This window comes from Athene noctua, chromosome 4 (assembly GCF_965140245.1).
Source record: "Athene noctua chromosome 4, bAthNoc1.hap1.1, whole genome shotgun sequence".
In the NCBI taxonomy this organism is placed as follows: Eukaryota; Metazoa; Chordata; class Aves; order Strigiformes; family Strigidae; genus Athene; species Athene noctua.
In genome coordinates, this window is record NC_134040.1 from 83,618,395 (window position 1) to 83,643,421 (window position 25,027).

The following is a 25,027-nucleotide window of genomic DNA, read 5'->3' on the forward strand; positions in this document are numbered from 1 at the left end:
AACTCCCATCCAACCTGGCCTTAAAGTCATCTATAAAAAGTCATCTATAATTTCTGCAAGTATTTTAAGCCAGTCTATAATTTATCATATTTTCTCCCTCTTCCAAATGAATTAAATAGTAATATCATCTGTTTTATTACAATTCTTACAGTAATCTGAATCATGTGGTCATCCTAATGTCATAGAGTAACTAGATATAGGCAACAGAAGTATGATTTATTTTATTTTGTAATGGAATTGTTTTACAAAACAACATATAAGCTTAATGTATTCGTGAACTAAGAAATAAAATTGAAAAAATTGATAAATTGACTTTCTAATGTTTCTCTTGTGTTTCTGCCACTGGATTGATACACAACAGTCTGTTGAACTCACCATAGGCCTGCTAATGCCTACATCTCACTGAGCTTCATGAAATAAGCATTCATATAGCAAATAAATATAAATACAAATTTAACAGTTTTTTAAAAAAGATATCTTTAACTGTGATGGTGCAGAAGAATGGAGTAGCCTACACAACTGTATTCCTAGCATGCATCACTAGCTAAATGCTAACATTTTAAACAAATAATTCAGATGTGCCTGGGGGCAACACAGTCAAGGATACCACCACTGACCTTTGGAAAGTGTTTCAGAGTAATGGGTGATTTCGGTAAGACAGCTATGTGTGAATATAATTGTCATTAGTTTTATCCCGATGGACAATTAGACTTCGTTATACCTTGTATTAGTGAGCATCCTGGAATGTTTGTGAGATGTAGCAATTATCCCATGGCTAACGTTAGGTTATCTGAAATCTGTCCCTGTCTGTCTTTACAAAAATTTAGTATTTTTCAAAACAAAGCCAATCACCTGATTATCACATGTAAAATGAAGTTCAACAGTACAGAGAAAGGAAGACAATACCATTTTACACGTTTACACCAGAATAAACATGTCTAGCTTCAAGAAAATGGGGCATCACAGATATTTTTATAATTCCTTTTAATTTTATTTTTACATTCATGAATTAAAAATAACCAGAAATTGTTCACAGTACAAATATAAATTCATCTCAAAGTAAGAAGAATTACTGTATTGATGTTAAAGCTGATTTTACAAATTAAGGATTGCTATGACAATTTCTCATCCAAAATTAGTTATCACAGCTTTTATATTTTTTTATTATATACTTTGATAATATGCCTTTGAATATTAAACTGAAAACTTTCACATAATGGAAGCAGGTATTTTTTACAAACCTATAAACCAGATACATAAACTGAAATTGCATGTATAGATTTCTTTCTCCATAATGCCTTCCCCATAATTTTTACCCATATAGATTGATGGGTCATTCCAGGTGTACATTAGAAATTTAATTACGGATCAGTGAGAAAATTGTCAGATAATTATTCCCTGAAATCTTGAAATTTTCCTTACAGCTGGTTGTGTTATGTGCGGTTCATTGCTTTTCAGCACCATTTTCAGAACTAAAGTTTTGCTTTTATTTGTTAATAAAATAAAAATTTTCAGAAACAATTCAGAGGGCAAAACACTGAAGAAGAGTAAGACCTGTGAATTGAAGAGCATAGTAACAGAGTTTTGGTATCTGCAAAATTTTTTTTTGCACGGATGCAATTCCATAGGTCCGTTTGATTTCAGAATTATTTGATTTCAGAGTGTTGAAGCTTTGAGACATCTGGAAGTTTTGTTTCACAGAATATGAGAGAAATTACGATATCTCAGTTCATCTTTTGCTTTGTTGTTTGTTTTTTTTTTTTGTTATTCCACTGTTCAAGTTTGCAATAGAACTGAAAGAAAAATACCCTTTTCTGATGTGTTGATTTGTTAGTCTTTATGGAACAGGCTCACATGTTATCTTTTTTTTTTTTTTTTTTTTTTTTTCCAATTGGCAAGAAATTGCAATTTAAACTGAGCAAACCCCAGAAATCACTGACTGAATTGGCATTTAAAGATCTCAGAGTTTACGTATATTCTAAATTCTTGTGTTGACTTCTACACATAACACTGAAACAGATGTTTTTCATAGTTACTTTAAATTCTGATATGCAATTGTGACATAGTTAGTCTGTAAATTAATTTAACAGTATTTTATAATACAAGATACCTACCAGGTTTGAAGAAAGTATTTTATAAAAACCTCATTATTTCAATATGTTTTGGATATTCCATGCATGCTGATGATTACTTTTATTTTTACAAAATATTTTAGATGAAACATTCACTTCCTTGGTTTCAGGAGCTGATGCTGTGGAGGCCCAGTGTAAGAGATTTGAAGTGAGGGCAAGTGGAGGTGGAAAAGTATTGTTTTCTGCAGATGAAGATGAGATTGTCATTGGAGCTGACAGACTAAAAGTAACAGGTACAGTAATAATAAGGTTTCTAACAGGATGTAAACTTTAAAAAAAAAAAAAAAATACCCTTAGTAATAATTAATCTATCAGTCTTCTGCAACTTTTTCATTCACTAGAGAGGAAAAAGTCTTCTCATCATCAGTGATTACTTGACCAACCAAAAGATATTGCTTCATCTAAAAATCAATTCCTCTAAAGGCAGATTTGAATTTAAACTCTGCAAGACCAACTGTGTACGGTACAAGTCACTCTTACAACAGTGATTGTCTTTTATATGTTACTGTTAAGCACTGTTCCGTGGTACCTGTGCCACTTGTTTAGCAACGCCCCTTCACAATGATAAAAACTATTGTTATATACCATGGCCTTAGTTTTTTCTGCATGCAAAGTATCAAGGCTAACTTCCATGTGAATTAAGGGTAGGTATTCTGCTTTACTTTAGGAGGCTCATTTGAAGTGTAGTAAGTAGAAAAAGGTTACTTAAGTTTAGTTTAGATAAATGCTTTAACTTCAGCTACTTAATAAAATCTTGCCTGAATTTAGGCTGGACTTGAGCTGTCCACTCATAATCTAGAATAAGATACAAAACTTGAATTTCTTAACCAGTTGGGGTGTTTAGCTTTAGGTCAGTCTGTAAGAAATTTCATCATAAGTTGTAGATGTCATGTTTTGTTTTGTTTTTTTTTACTTCAAAAGCAAAGCAGTGCTCAACTGTCTTTAACTTCAAAGTGGCTTGAGTTCCCACAGCAACTGTTGACATCAGTGGTATAGAAAGCAGAACAACTAATGAAAATTTATTCAGTGATGCTTAGCATGGTATATATGATTGTTCCTTGTGAAAAGAACAGGATTTTCTCCTTCATTCTAGAAATACACCTGACTGTATTTATATTAAGCTCCCCTGACCAAGTTAAACAAACAAAACAAAACAAAACAAACAAAAAAAAAAAACCCTAAAGGCTATGAAAACCTAAGTTAATGCTGCTTTGATATAATCATCTAAATTTGGGGGATTACTGTATACCTGTTGAGTCCTACCAGAGTATTTCACTACTAGAGTTGTTTGTACAAGTAATTGATTTCCCTTCTGTGGCTAAAATGAAAAATAAACAAGAGTTAGAATTGAGTTTTCAAATAAATTCTTTCACTGAACTCAAAAAAAAAATTTTAGGGTTAAAACAAGAAAAACATTCAATTCCGCGCACACACACACACAAACAGAAAGATGTAGGCATCACTTAAATATCTCAAGGAAAATATGCATGGAAGATTTATCAGGTTCCGAGTGTTGTCATTTAGGTCATGAAGTTAATTATAAATTTTGTTCCATTAAATAGCCTAGTGTCCAACGCTTTGGGAAGTTTCTTTAGAAAATTATGTTAAGGTGCTTTGTAATTGTAATTGGAAAGAGTAATTTACTTTTAAAAATCACTTGAAAATTGTCTTCTTTTGTGTTTATTCAAAAGTAATTTAATGAAGCTGGGATCATTCTTTCTAATCTCTGGATAATCATTGTGTCTTGAAATCAGATTTCTTTAGTAAACTATCTTATAATGAGGCTATAAAAAACTAATTTCAAAATTTTATGCTTTAAATCCCTAGGGCCCCCTTTAGATTAACTCTTCCATCATCATGTTAGAGAAGAAGAATATCCCACAGAATGAATGGAAGAGTATTAGATTTCTGACCATTTCTGAGAGGCTTAGACAGAATAACCTCATATCCCGATTTCTGTCATCCTAACCTTTTTTGCAGCACAGGTACTAATCTGCAGCCAAATAATAAAGCTGTAATGAGACATCTATGCTGTACTGTTGACTTCAGTCTAAAGCTGAAATTATTTAACATAGATTTCCCGATGGAAACTAAAAGTTGTATGATCCATGCGATCTCAAGAAAAGTATTTTAAAATAAAATAAAAAAAAACCCCAAAGGGTAAAAAAAAAGTAATTCTGTCTTCATGGAAAGATAAAATAGCAAAATCTTTCTTTCATATAGAAGCTCTTTGAATTCTGTCAAAGACTGGGTGATAACTTTAAACTCTTCAGCAAACAAATGAAAGGTGATGAGTCCCCGTGAGTTGCATCAATCCGGCTGCATTACCCTGTATGACATGATATGGCTGATGAAACCTGGCAAGGCATCATGATGTCAAACATCAACCAGCAATTTTTTTTAGTGTGTTTTTCTCAAGGCTGTGTTTTGATAATCATGGTGCCTTGGGGTGAATATAGGAAAGAAGTTATGGAAGAACAGAGAAACCAGGAAATTAATATCAAAAAGCAAAAATAAGCTGTGCTTATTTGGAGATTAAACTCTCAAATGTAGTCTTTAAGTGTAGTACTACAATGAAAACCTGATTTTCTTTTCTTGCTTAGCTATGAATAGTGTCCCTCTGGAAAAATTTCACTATGAATGGGTCCAATAAATGATGCATTTTGTTAATTTAATTAATTTTCTAAAGCGTGCCCATTTCATGGGCATTTATAAACCACGATGATAATGTGGGATTTCTTTTATATTATTTTTTCTCCATTTAGAAGAATACTTTCCTAATGAACAGCTTAAAAAAGCTATCTATCACAAAGCAGTATAAGAAATACTTGATCAGTAAAAACTTGAAAGATTAAGTTTACAACTTCCTGTTGATTTTTTTAGTAGCATTTTTATTTGTAAATTTTTATGTAGGCTGCCTACTCCAGGGAGAAAAATATAGAAGAAACAGGCTAGTAATCCAGATATCAATATATTTTCCAGATAAGAAAAACGTAGAGTCAGAAGTAGTACGTTTTGTTTTAGAGACATTGCAGCTATATATTTTCTTATTAAGAGTCTCCAACTTTAAATTTAGGCAGTTAGCTGATTTAATTTAAACTTCTTATTCTTCTTTCTATCATTGCTGTTGCTTTTCCTTTTAACTATGTTAGCTCTTTTCTACTTTATCATAGAAAGAAAGAAGAAAAAAAGATTCAACCTTTGATTTGTTAGACAGAGCTCTTAGAATTGCAGCTGCCTATTGCCCTTTGTGCAGGGAAGCTTCGCACCACCAAGTTAAACGTGTATCATAGACCTTTGTAGGAAGGGAAGAGAAAGGCATGGTGAAGTAAACATACTGCCAAAATTCTGGGAAACAAGTAAGAATAAAGAACTGAGTTTCTGGTTGGCTCACAGGTTCCTCTCTGCACATGGTTAAACCATTCTCCATCCCTTATATTCACCCTGTCCCAATGAATAGACAGCACCTATAGTATTGTGGAGTCTTCTTCACTCCCTCTGCAGTTACAGAGTAAGAAAATCTGTTTGACTCTCGCTTCTTTTATTTAAATCTCAACACAAAGTTTTCTGCCCTATGTTTTTATTTCATATTTCTTTTAATTGCAAGACAATGTCTCTAAGGTATTCTTGTAGCAGGACTTGAAAACACTGTATTGGTCACACTGGGTAAGAGCACAAGCTCAAGCTTTATCCTGACAGAGTACTTCTGAGAAAACAAATTAACAAGGCCTAGCTCAATGTACATTTTTCTGAGACACTGCTATGAAAGAAGGTTGTAATTCTTTCTCTAAAAACATTCACTGTACATCTCTGTTAGTACAGTTTGTCTTCCTCTTTTTTCTTGAACCAAACTTGTAGTTACCAGTTGTATAAGAAATACTAAGCAAAGTGGAGGTTGTCTAGTTATATTCTAAGAAAAACACTTATTTTTTGGACAATGTAACATTTTTTTTTTCTCTTCTGACTTTTGAAGTGATTTACTCAGGCTAAAAAGGGATTATCAGAAACACTTTTTTTTTCCATTAAACTCACAATGTTTTACCAAATTATACAAACATTTTGCTTTTTTGAAAAGTTTATTTCTGTATATGACTTTTGAAGGAGAATAGACTGCAATTTAATTCTTATATTGTCTCCTACATGTTCTTCTGATCTATATTTCTTCATTCAGATTTGGCTATCGTGTTCTTTATTTAACCGTGTTTTTATCTTTGACCTTTCTTCCAAGACCCATAAAAACAATAGCATAACTTGATTTGTTACAGGCTTAGATACCTTCTTCTATATCAGTTGTACTTGCATATGTGGCTTTTTTATTCACATATTTTTAAAAAGGCAAGGGAAAAATGGATTTGCAAATTCAACCATACAGGTCTTCCATCGAAAGCCATTGCTGTTCTGCAGTCCAATTCAATTATTTTTTCTAGATGCAACAAATAAGCTGTATCACTCTTGCTAAATAACCCAGTCTAGATTGTTTGGAAAATAATACTCACCTTTATGAAGAACTAATTTATTTTTTTTCCTAACACTTTCTTACCTGCTGGCTTATTTTCTTTCATACATTATTGCTGCATGTCTGAGTAGTATAATCTGTTTTATCACAGGACCTGAAGTCCTTTCTGGATTTGTCATAATGATAATTAATATGTTAACAGTAATACGTTTCTTCTAAAAATAAATGAGAAGCTAATTAAAAACTTGACAGTTAATGTTTTACCAAGATTTTTGTATAGTTCTATACAGTCCAACTGCTTCCATAATTTATTGCAACACAAAACTTTTCAGATATATGGAGCTCCACGTCTGCATTGTGTGAGCCGATATAATTAGCTGAAGATCACTTTGTTTCCATATTTCAAACATAATAATAGATCTCATCATGGGAATTGCAATTGTAATAAGACTTGTGCATGGTTGCCAGCAGTAGTAGGAGAAACAAAAGGGGCAAAAAACCACTTTGCAGATCATTATGACCTCCTATGAGCCTTCGTCCTTGTCAAAGAGCAAAGTTATGTAGGAAGACAGAAGTTAGAGAAGAAGAGAAGATAGCATACTTCAGTTTAATGAAAACTTTCTCAGATTAATAGCAGGACAGGTAGGTCAAATCTACTTTGACACCACAACAGTGTCAGGAAAAAATCTGTGAAGGGCTGCAAGTATTTTTTTCATTACACTAAAGTAAATGCTTATAGTGGGTTCAGTATGGCTTTGATCAAAGCCATTTACTTCACTCGAGGAAAGATGAGAGCCCTTATGTATCAAGGAAACTTCAGAAGATACCTGCATACTTATATTCTAATAATATCCAGAATTAACATGCAGAGGAGTGCATCAGTACCTCAGTTTTGATTTTAAGATTATGCTGTAGGACTGTGAGTCTGCGGGTAATTGAAATATAGAAAGGTCTTCCAGAGTAGTTAAAAGGAAATGATAAAGTAGAAATATGGCTTATGGCTATAAAAAGGAAATATGACAGAAATATGAGGAAATATATGTGAATTGCAAATTAGGTTGGAAAAGTAAAAATAAAATATTTATAACAAGTACTGAAATGTGGAAGAATAAATGATTATTTGATGTATGGTGTTATTACAGTAGGTGTACTTCTGGTGCCTTCAGAGACTGAATAGGAATTTCAGTATGAATGGGAAAGAAAAGATCTTGGATTTGACACGTTCAGTTGGTGAATTGTCATTCAGGACAGATGGAGTTTGGAGAGTGAAGTGGCAGAAGATGGAGGGAAGCACTTCATCACTTTAAGCTGACTTGCTGTGGTCACATAATTTGGCTTCATAAAACTACAGTATTTGATGTTGTAATAAAAAGTTAAACCTTTAAGTAGATATGCCAGACTCAGTACCCTGAACACTGAAGGAACCAGAATTCTTTCATCATCTTCTGTCAGTAACAAAAATGCATTACGTATATAGAATTCCTGTGTTTCCTCAGGAGCGACTACATAACATGTCCCACAAAATGTACTGGGTGAACAAGGTTTCTGATAAGTTTTAGATCTCAAGCAAGCACTCTATGTCAGACTTGTCCATATGAGAGCTCTGACTAAAAGATAATATTATTGCAGGAGTCTAACCGCTTGGCAACAGAGCAACCTGTCAGGGCATTACTCTTGAGGTACAACTAGAGCTGATTACTAGCATATATATGTGAGTTCCAAGCTGTCCACAAACTAGAAGTTTTATAGTCAGGCTAAAAGCGGTGAGACTAAATAAATAAATTTCTTATCCGGGATATTGCACAGATAGATTTATATCTTCTAGTTAAGGATAGAATGCATCCAGTCAGCCCAGCGTGTGCTTACATCAGCCTGCAGGTGACTGTAGATTGTGGGAGGACTGCATTGGCCTAAGGATGGTAACCGTTTGCAAAAGCATAAACAAAAACATGCCGAGCGACAGAATGATTGGTCTTAGGAATGTATGTAAACAGAAAGAAGCCGTGGTAAAAGGTTTTCTGAAATGGGAATAGACACAAAAGCAGAGAAACATGCAAGTGGTTCTGCCAGCTCAGGAAAATATGTTCAATTTCTTACAGCCATTCCACCGAAAAATACTCAACAAAGGTGTTTTATAGGCAGAGACATGGAAGGAACCAAATATACTCAGGCAGGAGGAAGGAAAAGGAAGGGGGGGAAAAAAAACCAGCAAAATGACACTATTTTGGTGTTTACATAGAGGAAATTCATCCTCTACCTAGAGAGTCAACCTTTCTACAATCCATGCTTTCTGAATGCCTCTCCTTCCATTATTTTTTTTCCTTATTTCTTTATATCAGTTATAAAAGAAAACTGATTTTAATCCTTTCCTCTCCTCCTGGGCTGTAATCTATTTAATTCTGTTAAATAGGGCTTATGTTTTTGAGCTGATTCTGTATTGTCTGAGCTGCGCAGCCAGCAGCTTTCCAAAGTTAGTGAAGAGACTGTTTGCTCTGTACTGGTACAGGGCAGTATAGATCCAGAGACTGATTCTAACTTCCAGCTTGAATCGGGTTTTCAGGTTAAAACCTTTGACACCGAGATTAAGTTATTGGATTTGCGACCAATGTAAGAATTAATATTTTTAAGGAAAACTTTCCAGTATCTGCATCATATTCCGAATCATATTCTGCATTCCCTATTGAAGGATGATGCAATTTATAGTTCTAGTTTTGAAAGGTCTGAATTGCATGATACCAGTCAAATCCATATGGCCTATGTAAGGGTCAAAGCCCAATGGAAAATTGCCCCATTATTAGTAAGCTGAGGTAATTCTTAAATCAAACCAAACCAGCTTGTTCAAAAAACACACACTAAACATTCAGGTTTTCATGCAGAAACTGGATATGAATTGGGTTCAGGTTCTGTAGTAAAATTCTGACTCTTAAAACCTGAGCTAAGCCTGACACTCACATGTCCTCAGGCTTTGGTAGTTTTGAAAAGGCACATTTAAATTACAGCAGTCAGACCCATATCTATTTTTACGATGTAGCTATTCACAGGAGGGAAAGGTGAATCATAAAGATGCTCCAGCACTCCCATTTTCTTTTTTTGTCTTAAAGTAGTTGCTTGTGATTTATTTCTGCCTGGAAACAAAATTCTAATGTTGGAGATAAGGGACAGGCTGCAAAGCACTATAGGATTTAGGTTGAAAAAAAGAGTATTTGGCTCCAACTACTCATCCTATAATGATGATACTACAGGCCAAAAATATCTTGCTTTGTCCTGGAACAGTATTCTCATTAGATGCTAGAAGATGAGATCATTTGGATTTCAATTTGTAAAACCTTCAGAGTAGAACAAATACTGGTACATTTTTAGGAAATATTGTAGTCATCTGACTTTTCACAAACCATATACACATCTATCTCTTTCTCTGAGCCACGTAATATGTCAGACCTGCACTTTGTTTTCTCTGAATCCTACCTGAAACCACTATAAAATGGCTTTTTCATTTTTATCCGGTCTTAAGGCAAATTTTTTACCCAACTTCCAGCACAAGCTAATGCTTTTAGTAGCCATTTAGTACCCATGGTGAGCTTACAGAAGAATATATCTTGACATACATCACACTTTCAAAACTCATGTGAATGAACTGGAAGACCTCGATGCTAAATTTAGGTAGAAAGTAGCAGAAAGAATAAATACAGAAATTCTTACAGGAAGGTAGTGTTTGATTTCATGGCAGTCACAGTTTGAAATAAAGCTTTACTCAGAGGAAAAGTTAGCAGATTTTCACCAGTAACATTTTGGACTTCACTGTTATCTGTAGATCTATTTATAAAGCAGGTATGCAGTCAAAGCTGTAAAAAACATAGATTCAAATAATTTCCGCTCTGAAATACATCTCAAAGCTTATTCATAGCAGACTCCTATAAGCTAGGAATAATTTCACCCACGGGAAGCAACTCTAGAAAAAAAAAAAAAATTATATCACCCATGAATATATGGCCTGCAGCCTTCAGCCTACGTTGTGAATTTAAATTCCTGTCCTTATTGTGGCTAATGACAAGTTTACATTTCAAAGTGTCTGACAGCATTAAATTCAGCACACCAAGACACAAACATAATAAGCCATCATCTTGGCTCTAGAAAAATATCATCAGTGTATCATCTTTGTCTTTGAATTAAAAGTATATAAAAATCCTGGCTTTGCTTAAGGTTCAGAAAGTGCAGAAGTATGTGTGTATGAAGATTAAGAAGTGTAGAAGCGTAGATAGGAAATGTTTAAGAATTCAGAATTCTGTAAATTCCAGAAGAGTGGCAAAAATCAACATATATTTTATAAAAGAAATGAAATTATATGTGATAAGAATCATCTTGTAAAAAGAGAATGAAGCAAAAACCCTCAATATCCAGACAGAAATGGATGCAGAATGTATAACTGCTCTGAGATTCAAATGCAAATCAATTTATATTTCATGGGTACTGGTGAAAGAGCAATGAATCTATGTGGTAATGTTTACCACCAATCAAAAAATATTATACAGATGAAGGGTTTTCTAAACAAAAAGAATCATCTAATGCACAGGGCCTGGTGACATTTTGGAATATTTAGGGGCCTCTTGTTTCTTTTAACTACAGAGACAGTCATCTGTTAGGAAAACATAAAAGATCAAGATGCAGACTGTACAAAAGATTTTTAGATTACAAGGGTGACACACTGTTGAAAATGTAATGTAAGGAGCATTGCTGAGCAGTGGGGGGGAACTGAGAATGTGAAGGTGGAAGGAAATCTGAGAGAGGGCAATCACCATGCAATGAGAACATTCCCTGTTTGAAAGTCACATGGGAAGACAGCACAAAACCAAACGGACAGAAGTCAATTTTAAAACCTCAAGGAATTTGTAAGACTCAGAGGAGTACTCAGGAGAAGTCAGGAAGGATTTTGGATCACCAGTTGAAGAGCATCATGTGATAAAAGAAAGTAAAATAGCCTGCAGATCTTCCGCTCTATTCAACACTGTCAAGGTCCTCTCCAAAGTTCTTAGTCCACTTTGGCGTACCATTGTACAGTAAACAACTGGATAGAATCCAGAGTCACAAGACTGATTAGTTGTCCAGAAGCATGATATCTGAGGGGAGAGAGAAAAAAATGGTGCTCTTTAGCTTGAAGAAAAAAATATCAAAGGGAATATGATATCAGTTTTGAGGCCTTGAGAAACAGCCTGTTGAAAAACAAGGGATGCTCTGTCAATTTAAGATTTAAAAAAAAAAAAAAAAAAACCAAAAACAACCCAAGAATTTTTAATGGAAAGTATAGTGAAACACTGGAATTGTCTGGCTGTTGAGAATGTACATCTTCAACTATCTGTTGAAGATGAGCTGGTTGATCCTAATTTGGTTTTGAACTTAATGATCACAGCAAGCCTTAGAGGAGATCAGATATTTTCTTTTTATCTCTATTCACAAGCCAACTAATATAAACTCAATAAATTTGTTCTTTCTAACCTTAGGAGCGATGTCCTACTCTTTGAAGCTGTCAGTATCATAGGCAGGCACATTTCTCATAAGTTTCTGCTTGTTTAAAAGAAGCCTTCTCTATATTTTTACTTTAAATGTCACATGTAGCTGTATTATTAGAATTATTATTTTAAATACTTTAAAATGCTTCGTATTATTTATGATTTCATTTTAATATTTTATGACTAACTAATATTTTGGGCTTTTTGAGCTTTTATTTATCAGAACAATCAGTCACTAAAGGAATCCTACCTGATACTTCAAAAATCATTTGCTTGATTTAACTCTCATAGAGTTGTGCAAGTCCAATATTCTCCCACAACATTAGATCCAGTCCTCTTCATCGTAGTTTATTTATATTCCTTGAGCGGTTTTATTAGCTATAATACGGTGTTTAGTATGAAAAAACGGGTGAGTAGCGTGACCAGAAACAGAGATCAGTACATGCATTTGCACCTAGCTCTACATTTGTAGCTCTTACTAATCACTCGTTAAATCTATCAGTTACAAAACTCTCATTTTGACATTGGCACAAAAGTGTTTCTGTTCAAGCTAAGTGTAAACTTCCTTTTCTCTTTTTTACGAAGTAAAAGAAAAACAATAGCAAATCATTTTATTCTTTTTTCTTTTCATTAAGCAGAGGAACACTGTTGTTTCTTTGTAAATCCCGAGCAAGTCGTAACACAACGTGGCATTATGAGAGAAATGAAATACTCCTCTTATAGAAGGAAGGTCCTGCACCCCCAGCCAAGGTCCAGCAGGTACTGTTTGTACAGCCCTAGAACCAGCACCTCCTTTCTCGGCTTTCCCTGCTGCCTTTCAGCATGTGCTTTCAGAGACAGGCAAGCTGTTTGCCAGCTCTGCCGTCTGCACTTCTTCACATACACTTAACCCCTTTGCTCTGCCTTGTTCCAGTGAAGTCCTTCACAGTTCTCATCCCTTCTGCATGGCTGTTGACTAGTCACAGGTTGATCATTTCTGTCAACTAGTGATTTGTCAACAACTTTATTACTTTACCTCATTAATAGATTTGTTTCTTGCGAGGCCTGTCGTTAAAATGACAGCAAGTCTTTCAGATAGAGTAGAACTTCATTATGTACTACTCCTCCTATTCAAAATTCTTCCATCTACCAGCCAAACCAGTTTTTCCCAGCAGGCACTTCTCCAGAGGGAAGCCTCCTTTTTCTGAGATCTTATCATCAGACAGGAATCTCAAGGGTAAGTCTGAATAGCGTACTGTATGTGGATGCGAACAAGTTTTCCTCTTGAAATCTAACCAGATACAATCTAGCACGAGTGGTCTCGAAACTGTTAATTGCATTGGTGTGGATCCTAGTCTGACTGAATTTGCCTTGACTCTCAACAGCTAGGTGATACCGGGTTTGCACCTGGTCAGATATTCCTGGCTTAGCAATATATCCTCTGTAGAACAGCCTTTCCTTCTCTGTCATCTGCTGTAATCAATCCCTGAAGTTTTTCAAATGGACTTCCCAGATCAGAGCAAGAATCCTTCTTGGTGAATCCCTCTCAATTTCTTCAGACTCTAGCTAATCTCTTTCTTAAGGAATTAATTTATTTCTTCCTCTTACCTCTTTCTTAGACTTTAATTCCTAAATTTGGGTGTCACCTGGTTATTTAAGTCCAGATAAATTGAACATGACAGGGATGGTAATTTCATAGTCATAGGACTGATCTAAGGAGCCCTGACAGCCTAGCCTCTCCAAATGTATGAATATCACCAGCCTCACAACTCCTTAAGAACAGAACTAATATATTTTTTTAAAGCTGTGTTAAACAGTTCCACTGTAGAAACGGGTGAGTTTTCACTTGTAAAGCATCTGTGAATAAATTGCATTTCTCTTGTATTTAATTGTTAGAATTTCAGTAAATAATTTGTGATGGTGATTTGATCGTGATTATTTTTATGTGACTTGTGAAATTGAAGCTTTTTTGACATCCATCAGAAATATGTTTGTTTCATTATTGGATATACTTAATCCTTGGAATTTAGTTGCCTGTGCCAAAGTTGTAACTAAAATTCCAAGATTTATTTTGCCATACTCATTTTCAAAACATTGTGATAGCAAACATGCTCGTCACTAAATTAATTCTACAGAAAATTTACTGAAAGCTAATATAAAACAGATGATGCTTCTTCTCTATCCTTGCCAGCCCCCATCAACTGGAACTAGTAGCCTGGAGCCTGAAATCAGTTTCCTTTTAATTGTATAGGAGCAAGAATGATCCCTACATGAATAAACTGAACTGATGCTTAAGTTCACCAAAGTTTTTTAAAAGAAGCTATGAATTATATAGATTATTAAAATATACATTTTTTTTTCTCACCCATGATTTGGCATTTTACTTTCCTCGTTGCTTTTAGCTCTTTTACATTTTTCAGAGTTACATTGCCCATCCTTTGGGTTTCCATTTCCAAGGGCAGGAGCTAAGCATTCTGGCAGTAATCCTACAAAGTATTTAAGTGCGTGTTTGAATGTTGGTCCTGTGAGTTATACCACTGAAGCTAAAGCATACAATAAGGAACTTTGCAAGACTGGAGTAATAAATAATTCTTTGGATCTTGGACCATGTCTGAGATTTTATTGAGTTACTTGGTTTTCCTTCTGCACTAATTAGCATCACCATTTATTAATTTATAAATAATTTAACAAGGACCTCTTCCTATTTCATATTTAAATTCCTTGGGGAAAATTTATCTTTTCACTTCCTTCTCTGCTTTTCACTGAATCTACTTTCACTAGCTTGATACATTTCTAAAAGTAATTCTCATTAGTTTCATTGACTGTCATTTCTAATTTTTTTTCCAAAAGTATTAATTTATTCATTTTTTTACATTAATATTATTTCATACTGTACAATTGTGCATACTACACTGTGCATTTAATTTTATATTTTTTTTCCTTGAGTGATCTCCTGTCAGGTCTTATTAACTATTTTTGTCTTACTTGAACCAAGGTAGAGAGTTTTGGGATATTCCATTCCAAATGTAGGAGATAAGTGTTAATCTAGGAATGCAGACTTCTTGGTTCCTGTTTGAATAAATGCTGTCACAATCAAGTATATTGGTCCAAACTGTATGCTTTGATGAGGTGGGCATTCCTAGGTTTGATACTGAACAAAGATAGTGCCACACTGCAGTGTTTTGAAAAAAAAAAAAAAAAAAAGAGCAGCACTACAAAACACTTCACAGGATTAATTCACAAAATGGCATTAGAACCGTATGGCATTAGAACCGTAGGAATGGAAGAACACACAATAAGTGTAGCTGGTTTTGATCATAACTTGGCAAACTAAAGTATCCATGGTTAACCACGCTGACATTCTAAAATAACACTATACAGCTACCCTTTCATCTTACTGGAGAGAAAATGAAAAAAAAAAAATGGTTCTGTCCATAAAAAGGGACCATTCTCTTGTCCTTTATTTCCTTCTGTGTACGGTTCCTCTTTGCATAGTGTATTCCCATAGTTCTGTTTCAGAAGTGAGTTACTTCTGGTACGTATTTTCAGTTTCACTTTAAGTAGGATTCTGTACAGTGAGGGGAAGAGGAGAAAGCTGGATGAATAACCACACTTCTCTACAAGAAGGGACGGGATGAATGAGGCTCTGCAAGGTAAAGCAACTAGAAACCTCTCCTTTCAGGAATCATCATGCCATAGTTGGTAGCCCACACTAAAACCTACATGTCAATGTTTCCTGATGGTTTATGTTACATTCACAGATAAAATGAAGTGAATACGAGTACTATAAATTTTACCGTTTTGATAATCGAAGCACACTTTTATAGATCCTGTCAACACTAATATCAGTAACGGGTATAGTGAGATATGTTTGTCTAGCTGTTCCTACTTAGAAAGCATTAGAATTCAGTTTTATGGTAACTGGTCTTTAGCAAGTATCTGCGTTTTCATTGAAGCTACTAGATAGCAGGTTCACAAAACATTTTAAAGATATTTTGTGAGCACGCTAGACTGCTAGAGGTCTAAGCACACAGATGCATGCATACATGCACACACAAATGCTTTTCACTTCTTTCAGGCAGCCTTATTCCTTTACAAGTGTCAAAACGTCATTTAGCTCAAGTGGAGATTTTTCCCTTAGGTCATCATCATTCTAAAGCAGTCTGGTATATAAAGCATGACAGAAGTGACAGAAAGTACTATAGGTTACACCACTTACCGTGTAACTAGGGAAAGTGCTTTTTCGTGTCCCTTTTTTGCATCACTTTCTGCAAAGCAAGTACGTTATGGTGGTCAAAGGTCTAGATAGAGCGGACGTAAAGCTTTTGAAGTACCTGCGTATCATGCTAAGACACAAGATGTATCCAAGATCAACAAAGCAAAGTACTGGCAGCAGCCAAATGTTAGCTTCCCTTGAAAAATTCCTTTCCCAATTTATGGTCAAAAGCATGACATGGGAGATTGGATTGGTAGTTAATCTGAAAGTCTTTTATCATATTAAATATCAAAGGGAAATACCTTTTAAAAAAAAATATTTATTTTCATATCAAGCCAACCACTTGTATTATTTTTGCTATTTTTATCTTAACAGCATTACCAAATGATGATCTACTTTTTAAATCTGTTTTTACATTCTCAGTGTGGAAGTGGAGAAAATGCAATAGATAAAACATACTGTGCAGAAAGAGTATTTATCAACAAGTTTGTTTCATGTTTGAGCTGTCAGGACTGTTTTCAGGCTTTTTATAGTTGCAATTTTTTTTCTTCTCGCTGTCATTCTTGGCCTTGCCTCCCCAGTTTATATTTAGATTCAGGACGAAAGCAAAAGACCAATTAGAGTTTCTGAATTTGAGGTTTTAATAAAAATACTCTTTTTTCTCTTCATGACAGCAAAACTAACAATAACTCAAAACAATTTCATTTTGGCAAAACATTAATGGGAAAAACTAGTGTAGATATTAAAAGGAACTTTTAATACAAAACAGGGAAAGGAGCAGAAGGAATACACTGCTGAAAAAAACCAGAATGTGATAAGATGTCTGGAGGCTAGAGGGAGACTAAAGGACAAGGAAGATTGAATCTAACAAAAATAAATTTCTTTAGAAGGTTTAAGGATATAAGAATAGAGATCTTTGAAAGTAATGTTGTCTCCAGTGAAAGCTGAAAGTCTGGACTGGTAAGCATCATGGTGATTTATTAACTGGATAATATAAAGAAATAACTCTTATGGTTGATCTGAAGGAAATGCAATGTAAGAAAGATTTTATTTTTTGTCTCAACCTATCTCTAAACCCGATAAGGTCTTTTGTTGTTAGCTGGACATAGGAAATACATTCTTTCTGTAATTTTAACTTAAAAATGGTAAAGCAAAATAATTTATGTCACAATGACTGTCAAATTCTATGATGTTCTGTTCCCTAGACATGGTGCCTGGTGTTCAGTATTCTGTTCTGAGTGTTTAATGTCTAAGAGGACATGAACAACAGGTTTCTCTGCCAGCTGATCACACCAAATTTTCATGCAGAAGTAAAACCTGGTTTACTAATTCAAGCAGACATGCCTTGCTATGCAATAAGGCAATGAAAAGTGCTTAAACTTAAAAAGTCTTACAGTGAATTTATGATAGGTGTATGTGTATTGCAGCAGTGATGAGAGTGTGATTTTGAGTCTTTCACAAGAAGTAAAAGAGCAGAGAATAGACTAGAGTTATGCCACAAGACTCTCAGCAGAGCTGGGCTTTTACAAGGTTTGCCGGGTAATCTGAATCGTGGTTGTAATCTGAATCCTGATACTGCTCCTTGGTGACATGGAAGGGAATATTGAGATCGGCACTGATAAATTACTCTGACCAGCTCAGTCCTGTCTTGACAATGGAGTGGTAGATCTAGCAGTAAATTACTGCCATAAACCTGCTTCCCCCAGCCTCTACAAGGTATGTGGCAACTCTCTTCTTCTTGCTTGCAAAAACATCTGGGTCTTTGGCAAAATATGTGTATTTTGGCTAACTTTAGCATATTGCAGTATACTTTAGTATCTTGTCCTTTCCTGCAGAAAATATTCTGTCTTTCCTGTGATTGCTACAGATCACACACGGGCACACATCTGCTAGCGTGACCATTGGTAGTTTACAGTCATTGCAGTTAACTGATTTGAAATACACCTGCTCCCATTTTGTTGCTAAATTAAAAGGCTTGCTTCACTGCTATGCTGACTTGAAGGTGAGAATATTAAGTGACAAAATTACTGTTTCACATTCACCCTCTCTCTCACGGCTGCAGAATTTCCATTTAAAACTGCAGTAAAGACTTATCTAAGTTAAGTCATTTGCCCTTTCGCATTGCAGCAACGCCAGGTTTGAATGGGCTGTGTTCATCTGCGTAATTTACTTCTAGAGAGAAAACCAGAACATTAACAAAGAGCATGAATAAAAGACAGTCATAATAGGTGATAATCAAGATAACTAGTGGTAATATCAAATATAAACTTTTTAACAACCTTGTGAGCAGCTGATATAGCTTCATTTTATTATATCTGGAAAAAAAAAAAAATTACTTTCAATGATTGGAGATACTAGCATTTTTGTTTCATTTTGTTCTAATAGGCACCAAAATGCATTATATCAGCATATCTCCATTTCAGCATTGTAGAAATACATGTGTGGATTCTTCTCACATTTTCAGTTTTTCATGAATTCGAAAGTATTTGAAGGCATTTTTACAGTGACTATCAAAGTGCATACTATATACTTACATATGATGGACTTTTTATATGTGTGTTAGTGCCCTCTACAGGGTGCACAAATGCACTTATCTAAATATTTGTTTATAATTTATCAATGGCATGCTAATCCCTATACAGTAAAAATGCTAAAGTAGAACTATTTCAAAAATCTGGATAATAGTGCTGCTGCTCTGTGGCTTCCCGTAGTGCAAATAAAACAATTTACTAAATTGTAAGAATGCAGCAGTAGTTATCACATAATCGTAACAAATTTTCAGTATGCTGTAGGAATGGCAGATAACAGAAATAAACGCACATTTACATACGACATAAAGAACTGGCCACAAAAACATATATGAGGCATCCTAGGAATCAGTTTTAATACTAGGGGTAACTTAGCTGACTTCTGATAAAGCGAGATTTCCAGACAAGCGTTTCCAATTTAGATAAAATTCACTTGTCAACTGCTGACCAAATACTGAAGGCAAATCTTCGAGGTGCTTAGGCTGTGTGCATTTTTACTCTAGTTTCTGTCCAGTATCGGTAGTTAACTAACCTCTAGAGAGGCTAATTTCTCCTTTTTGTCTATAGACACAATATAAAAAGTCTGTACTTGTAATTTAGGCAACTAGTGATATGTCTAGACTTAGTAGAGGAACTCCTGATAAATTCCTTTGGGCTTTTGACTTTTCAAAATCAAACCATTTATTTATGGAATGTCTTAACTGAAGGCAAATGCCTTTTTTCTTTTAGCAAAAGCTAATCATTAATTCTTCTGGCTCAGAGCTTTTTGAAGAAAATTAGATAGACATTCCTGGCTTGGTTTGTAGGTGGGCAGCAGTACATTATAGAATTTTCAGAAAGCTTCAAAATGGGGAATTATTGCTGATCATGAAAATAGGTGAGAAACAATTTTCTCTCACACATTTTCCCCCTTCAGATTCGATTTTTCCAGTATTTTTACAGTATTCTGTACAAATACATGACCCTTGTAAACTTCAAGACAAAATCATAAGGTAATTTAATTAGCCTTGAAGTTAAAGTCTTCATTTTGTACTCGGGATATCCAAGTTCATGTCTCATTCTTTTACATCCCAGGTGAGGCCCCTGGTTATGAAACTACTGACTGTTGTTTGATAGTCCTCTCATTCATTGAGTCATTCATTTTTCATCAAGGAAACAACAATTCTGTTTTGTAACTGATTAACTATTCATTAGAACATAAGCCTGAGTGTTCCAAATCCTAAGGTTATCTTCTACAACACAGTGAAAATAGTCTTTTAGATTTATTAAATACAAAAATAATTCCATTATAATTCCATTTTTTTAATGTAGACAAGGACAATTTTTGCTCTGTGTTCCAGTATGGTAAACCCAGACTCATTTACAGCATTTTAAGAAAAATACAAATTCAGATTCTCATATATATATATATACACAAAAAGAAGATTATTTTGGGGGGTTAGGAGTTATTTACCGTGAAATCTAAACGTAAGCTTTAAATCTATTCATATATCTGCTGTTGTAACTTTTCAAGGAGACTGTATCAATTCAAGCAGAAAATGGTTGTAGTTAATCATTTTCGTTGTCTTGTGTATCTCCATCTGTCATGTATCATAAGGGAAAAAAGTAAAAGATGTTATGAAAATTATTATTTTTTCAAACTCGTTCTTTGCAAACCCCTTATTTTTTTCAATTTCATTTATGTTTTGAATATTCAATTTTAATGTGACTTCTGAGCAGTTTCTTTTCAATACATTGACTTTTTTAAATCCCAGAAGTAGCATTTAGAATAGCCATTTCCAATTATTAATTGAATTATGTTACTGCTATGTTCAGTCCAAATCTTATTCAAAGAGATTCACTTTTTCAGCAGAGTAAACCAAGTGGTGGCCAAACACAGATTTTGGATATGAATCTTCAAACAAGTGTGTGGATCAGCAGCTGAACAGGCATAATCCAGTTTCATTTTCATTGCAAGACAAGAGTTGTCTTAACCACCCACCATTAGGAAGCAATGTTTCAAATGTTTTTACTTAGTAAAAGTAGATATTTAGGAAGACAAATACTGACTTGCAATTTTGCAAGTATTTCCTGGAGTTGCAATTTGCTTTGATCAAAATTCATCACACTGAAGATGCTGAATTTTAATTTGTTGGGGAACTCATGCTTCTTATCTAAATGAAAGGGTTAGTAGAAGTCTTGCTTTAGTAAGGTTGCCATACAGAAAATATGCATCAAACATCAGTCATGCTCAAGGGCCTTGAGTAATGAATCCAAGACATTCATTTTAGAATTTACTTTTTAATGAATCTGATGACTTCAATGCTCATGCTTTATTTTACAAGAGAACATCTACATCTAGGTAGGCCATAATACAGTTTCCTACTGATAATAAAACTCCAGTATGGCCACATCAGTATCATACCTGAAAACGTCACTATTTAACAACAGACGGTTTTGCTGCTGTGGGACTCAGCCAGATTGAAATCCTAGCAATCATGCCAATCATGTTTCCATAAAATAACCTACTTACTTTCATTTTAATTATGTACACCTCCACAGCAAAAATCCAGTTACATCATGCTTTTTTAATACAACTACTTAGCTAAATTACATTTCAGGCCATTAATTAAAATTGAGTCTTGAAGAGCTGCGCGATCAACCTGTGGTCCCGAATCTGCATTCTGACCTTTGGGTTTCTAATCAGCCCAAGATAAATCATAATAACTGGGCTTTTAAAAAGAAGCAACAATCATTTTCTGTGGTCTTTTTGTGATCATTGATCTGCCTAGTTGAGTATTTCTGATTTTTTTCAGTCTGGCAGTGATCAGCTCTTCCAAGGTCTTAGCGCTGAACAACAGCTAGCTCATCTCACACCGGCACTTTTAAATTTTAGCTATGTACACATGGTAAAAGAATTAAGGATTTATATATATATATATATTTTTTTAATTGCAATGAAACTTTTAAAACATAAAGTCTATGTTTTCAAGGTCTCTTCAGTGGTAAAGCAATCTTGATTAATTACTCGCATTACTCCGTGAAACCTGTAGATGCTTTAACTTAATAATGAAATTGGAACAAGTAAAATTGCAAGCCATAAAAATGATAAATATTTTACAAACTCTTCTTTAAACTTTCTAATTCGGAGGGCAAATTGGCATTGCATTCTAATACTTGCATAATCTTAGTATTTCATCATATTGTTACTTGACATTTCTGAAAAACTTAGAGAAAGACCAAGGCAGTAAGATTCAGCTGCACCTGTGATGCTGCAATGCCATATAATTTGTATACATCAAAATGCTACATAATTCCATTGTCAGTACATTTGAGGTGATTTACTTACAAGAATGAGGTGAAGGAGGGGAGTACTGTTATTATTTGGCTCATTTTTCACAGCAATATAATTTATTTCTTTTTGATTATTGTCTCATCAACTCTTCAGCTGGCACAAAAAAAAAAAAAAAAAAAAAAAAAATTAGCTCTACTAATCCGTACGCTCGGGTGCTGAACTTTTCATGTTAGTCGGTTATTAAGTCACTGCAATGTACCGGTGTTGGTGTGTGAGCCAAGTCATAAATTACAAAAGGATTGCTTGCTGATAAGTAAATGACAAAATTTCCTCAGCAAGCACATAAATAAGCAAATAAAATCTGGCACCAAATATCAACATTGTACTTCCACTGTTTTTATGAAATGTAATTGCACAAAGGCTAAATTTCAGGAAGGAGTAAACTGAGCAGAAATGAGTGATATACACTGTTCTCTGAATTTTGGATATTCGGTTTAAGCAGGAATGTGTGACTAGCTTTTCTTGTAACAAAAGTGTCACTTTGATTTGCTCTGTGTCAAAGAAGGGTGTTTTAATGGTCTAGTGTTTATAAATCTGCTATGCATAAAGTAAAACTCTAAATACAGAATTGTAGTTTTGGCCTTTTTGCCTCACTTATGCTATTTTCTGCAGCAACTTCGATAGCAACTGGTGTTCTTTGACCAGTAGTTTGCCTTCACAGGTGCTTCTTTCTTAGCGAAGTCTTTACTAAACTCATTCTCTTCCACTGGAAGCTGGAGGTGGGAGTAATTTTATTCAGTTACACTTACAGTTTTGATTTTACATCTTTTGCACACACTTCATGCTCTTTTATTTCCTCTGAAAGATTCACTTTTTATAGCTATCCATTCTAACTCATGTTCCTTTGAATTCAGTTCCCTAACTACTTCCGTTTGAGCTGTACTTGAAAGGTCTTGAAGACTCAAGTCTTTTATTCTTTTTTTTTTATTCATTCATGTCTCTAGAATTTCACTCAAAGCAGGTTTTGGTTATGATTCTGTAAGTCAGGGAATACAGTTAATAGATCCTTGTCTTATTTCTGTAAAAAATAAGTGGTTTAGCATTGTAAATTAGTAAATACCTAAAGTATATTTCTTTCATTAAAAAAAAAATAAATAAAATGTGCTATTCATTTGAATTCTGATTTATAGTTTTATTTATTATTCATAGAAAGGTAAGTTTGTAGTGCCATTTCTCAAACACTACTGAACTACATAATCTAACTTCTCATCAAAGCACTACAGATTTACATACCGAACAATAAAAAATACAGCATACGTTCCTGTAGTTTTAAGTTATGCTGATTCATGTCTTTTATTTGCTGTACAATGCCTTTCCGTTTTTCTCGATCCTACTTTTTAACTGCTGGAAACACATCAGTAAATACTGGCTGGCCGATCTTTTTCGCCTTTCTTACTAAAAACAAGATGATTTTTAGTGCCTGCTTTTCTTCCAGTATAAAAGAGAAGGAACTGGAGATATCGTTGATTTTGTTGATAGCATGTTTATTGAGGATAAAGCGTTTAGCACAAGAACTTTCCCTTTTGAGGCTTTGTAAGAAAAAAACATGTGGGATTATATCTTCAAATAGCAAAAGGAGAATGTTTGGTTTGTTTAAATTATATTTTATTTAATTATAACAGTTTATCCTTAATTCTACCTGCTTGGATTTTCAGTCTACTTGGACAAACTACATCTTTCTTTCCAAATCGCTATCTTGTTAGGGGAGAAACACCACCTCATCTTTTAAACAAATGCTACTGAAAGTGAGGAAATAATAACGCTGGCTTAGAACCAGCTGTAATTTATCTTTCATTACCACTGTTTTCCTGATATCATCTTTGGCACTTCTGATTGGTTTAGTGTCTGACCCATACTACAGTCACGTTTTATACATCTTTGCATCTTTCAAACATTCCAGCTGTGGTCTTCTCATAAGACTGGGAATACTGCGTCCTGCTCAGTGATTTACATCTTCATATCCCATTGCCACCTTCAAAAATACAAAAAGGCTTTGGCCTTGAAAGTATTTAATTTTGCTGATGAAAAAGATGAACAGGATCTAGAAGTATACTCTTTGATTGCTGATATTCAGCTCCCATAGAATTTCTTTAGTGTCATTATAGATGGGAGTGAGATTTATTTTGAGTGATAGAAAGCCTGGCTATACAGACTCTTACAGTCTATTCCTGTCCCTTAAAGGTAGCAGAATTGCAAGACAATATCAGACATAAATGCAGATTCTGCACAGCACTTCTGTAAATACTTTTAGGTAAAAAGATATGCTGTCTTTTCCTTCCTGTGCTTCTCCATAGTACTCAGCAAAGTTTGGTTCTAGAAAGGGGATTTTGTTGTTTTCTTGAGAGATCTTCAGGGCAGTGGTTGTAATGAATTTGTTTTCAGTATGCTTTGCCAAGATATTTGTAAAGCCTATAGGTTTCTAGAGATAAAAAACTAGGACTTTACTTCATTACTCTCAGAAATCCCCTCTTCCTCTCTTGGATACTCCATACCAGTAGAATATTTTACAGTGAAGTGGGGGGAGGCAGGGCGTGTGTGTCTGTTTTGTTTTAAAATGAAAGTGGAGTTTAGAAGATGACTAAAAAGGATTCTTTTTTGTCAGTAATTTAATTTAATTAGATATTTTCAGCTTCTTGCTCAGGACTTCTTAACTCTGGAAAATGGTATTATCAATTAAACATTCTATAGCCTCGTTCTGCTTTCAGATCCTGGTAAGATCAGTTTACTAAATGTTATTGGTTAACTGCAAAAATATCTAAATATTTATCTCCATTAACAGCCAAAATTGCTGAAAATGCTTGTGAAATACTTAAATAAAATATTTAAATAATTGAAAATACCTTAGTGAATTTAAAATATTGTAACAATTAGTACGATG

General features: G+C 34.4%; 1 protein-coding gene across 1 annotated transcript in view; it reads left to right on the top strand.

Moving 5' to 3' along the window:
* The window catches only part of SGCZ (sarcoglycan zeta), a 506,757-nt gene that overhangs the window by 456,111 nt on the left and 25,619 nt on the right, over positions 1-25,027 (top strand). Inside the window, exon 5 of the mRNA XM_074904117.1 lies at positions 2,243-2,365. Coding sequence (XP_074760218.1) covers positions 2,243-2,365 — 123 coding nt within the window. The remainder of the gene's footprint in view (positions 1-2,242; positions 2,366-25,027) is intronic.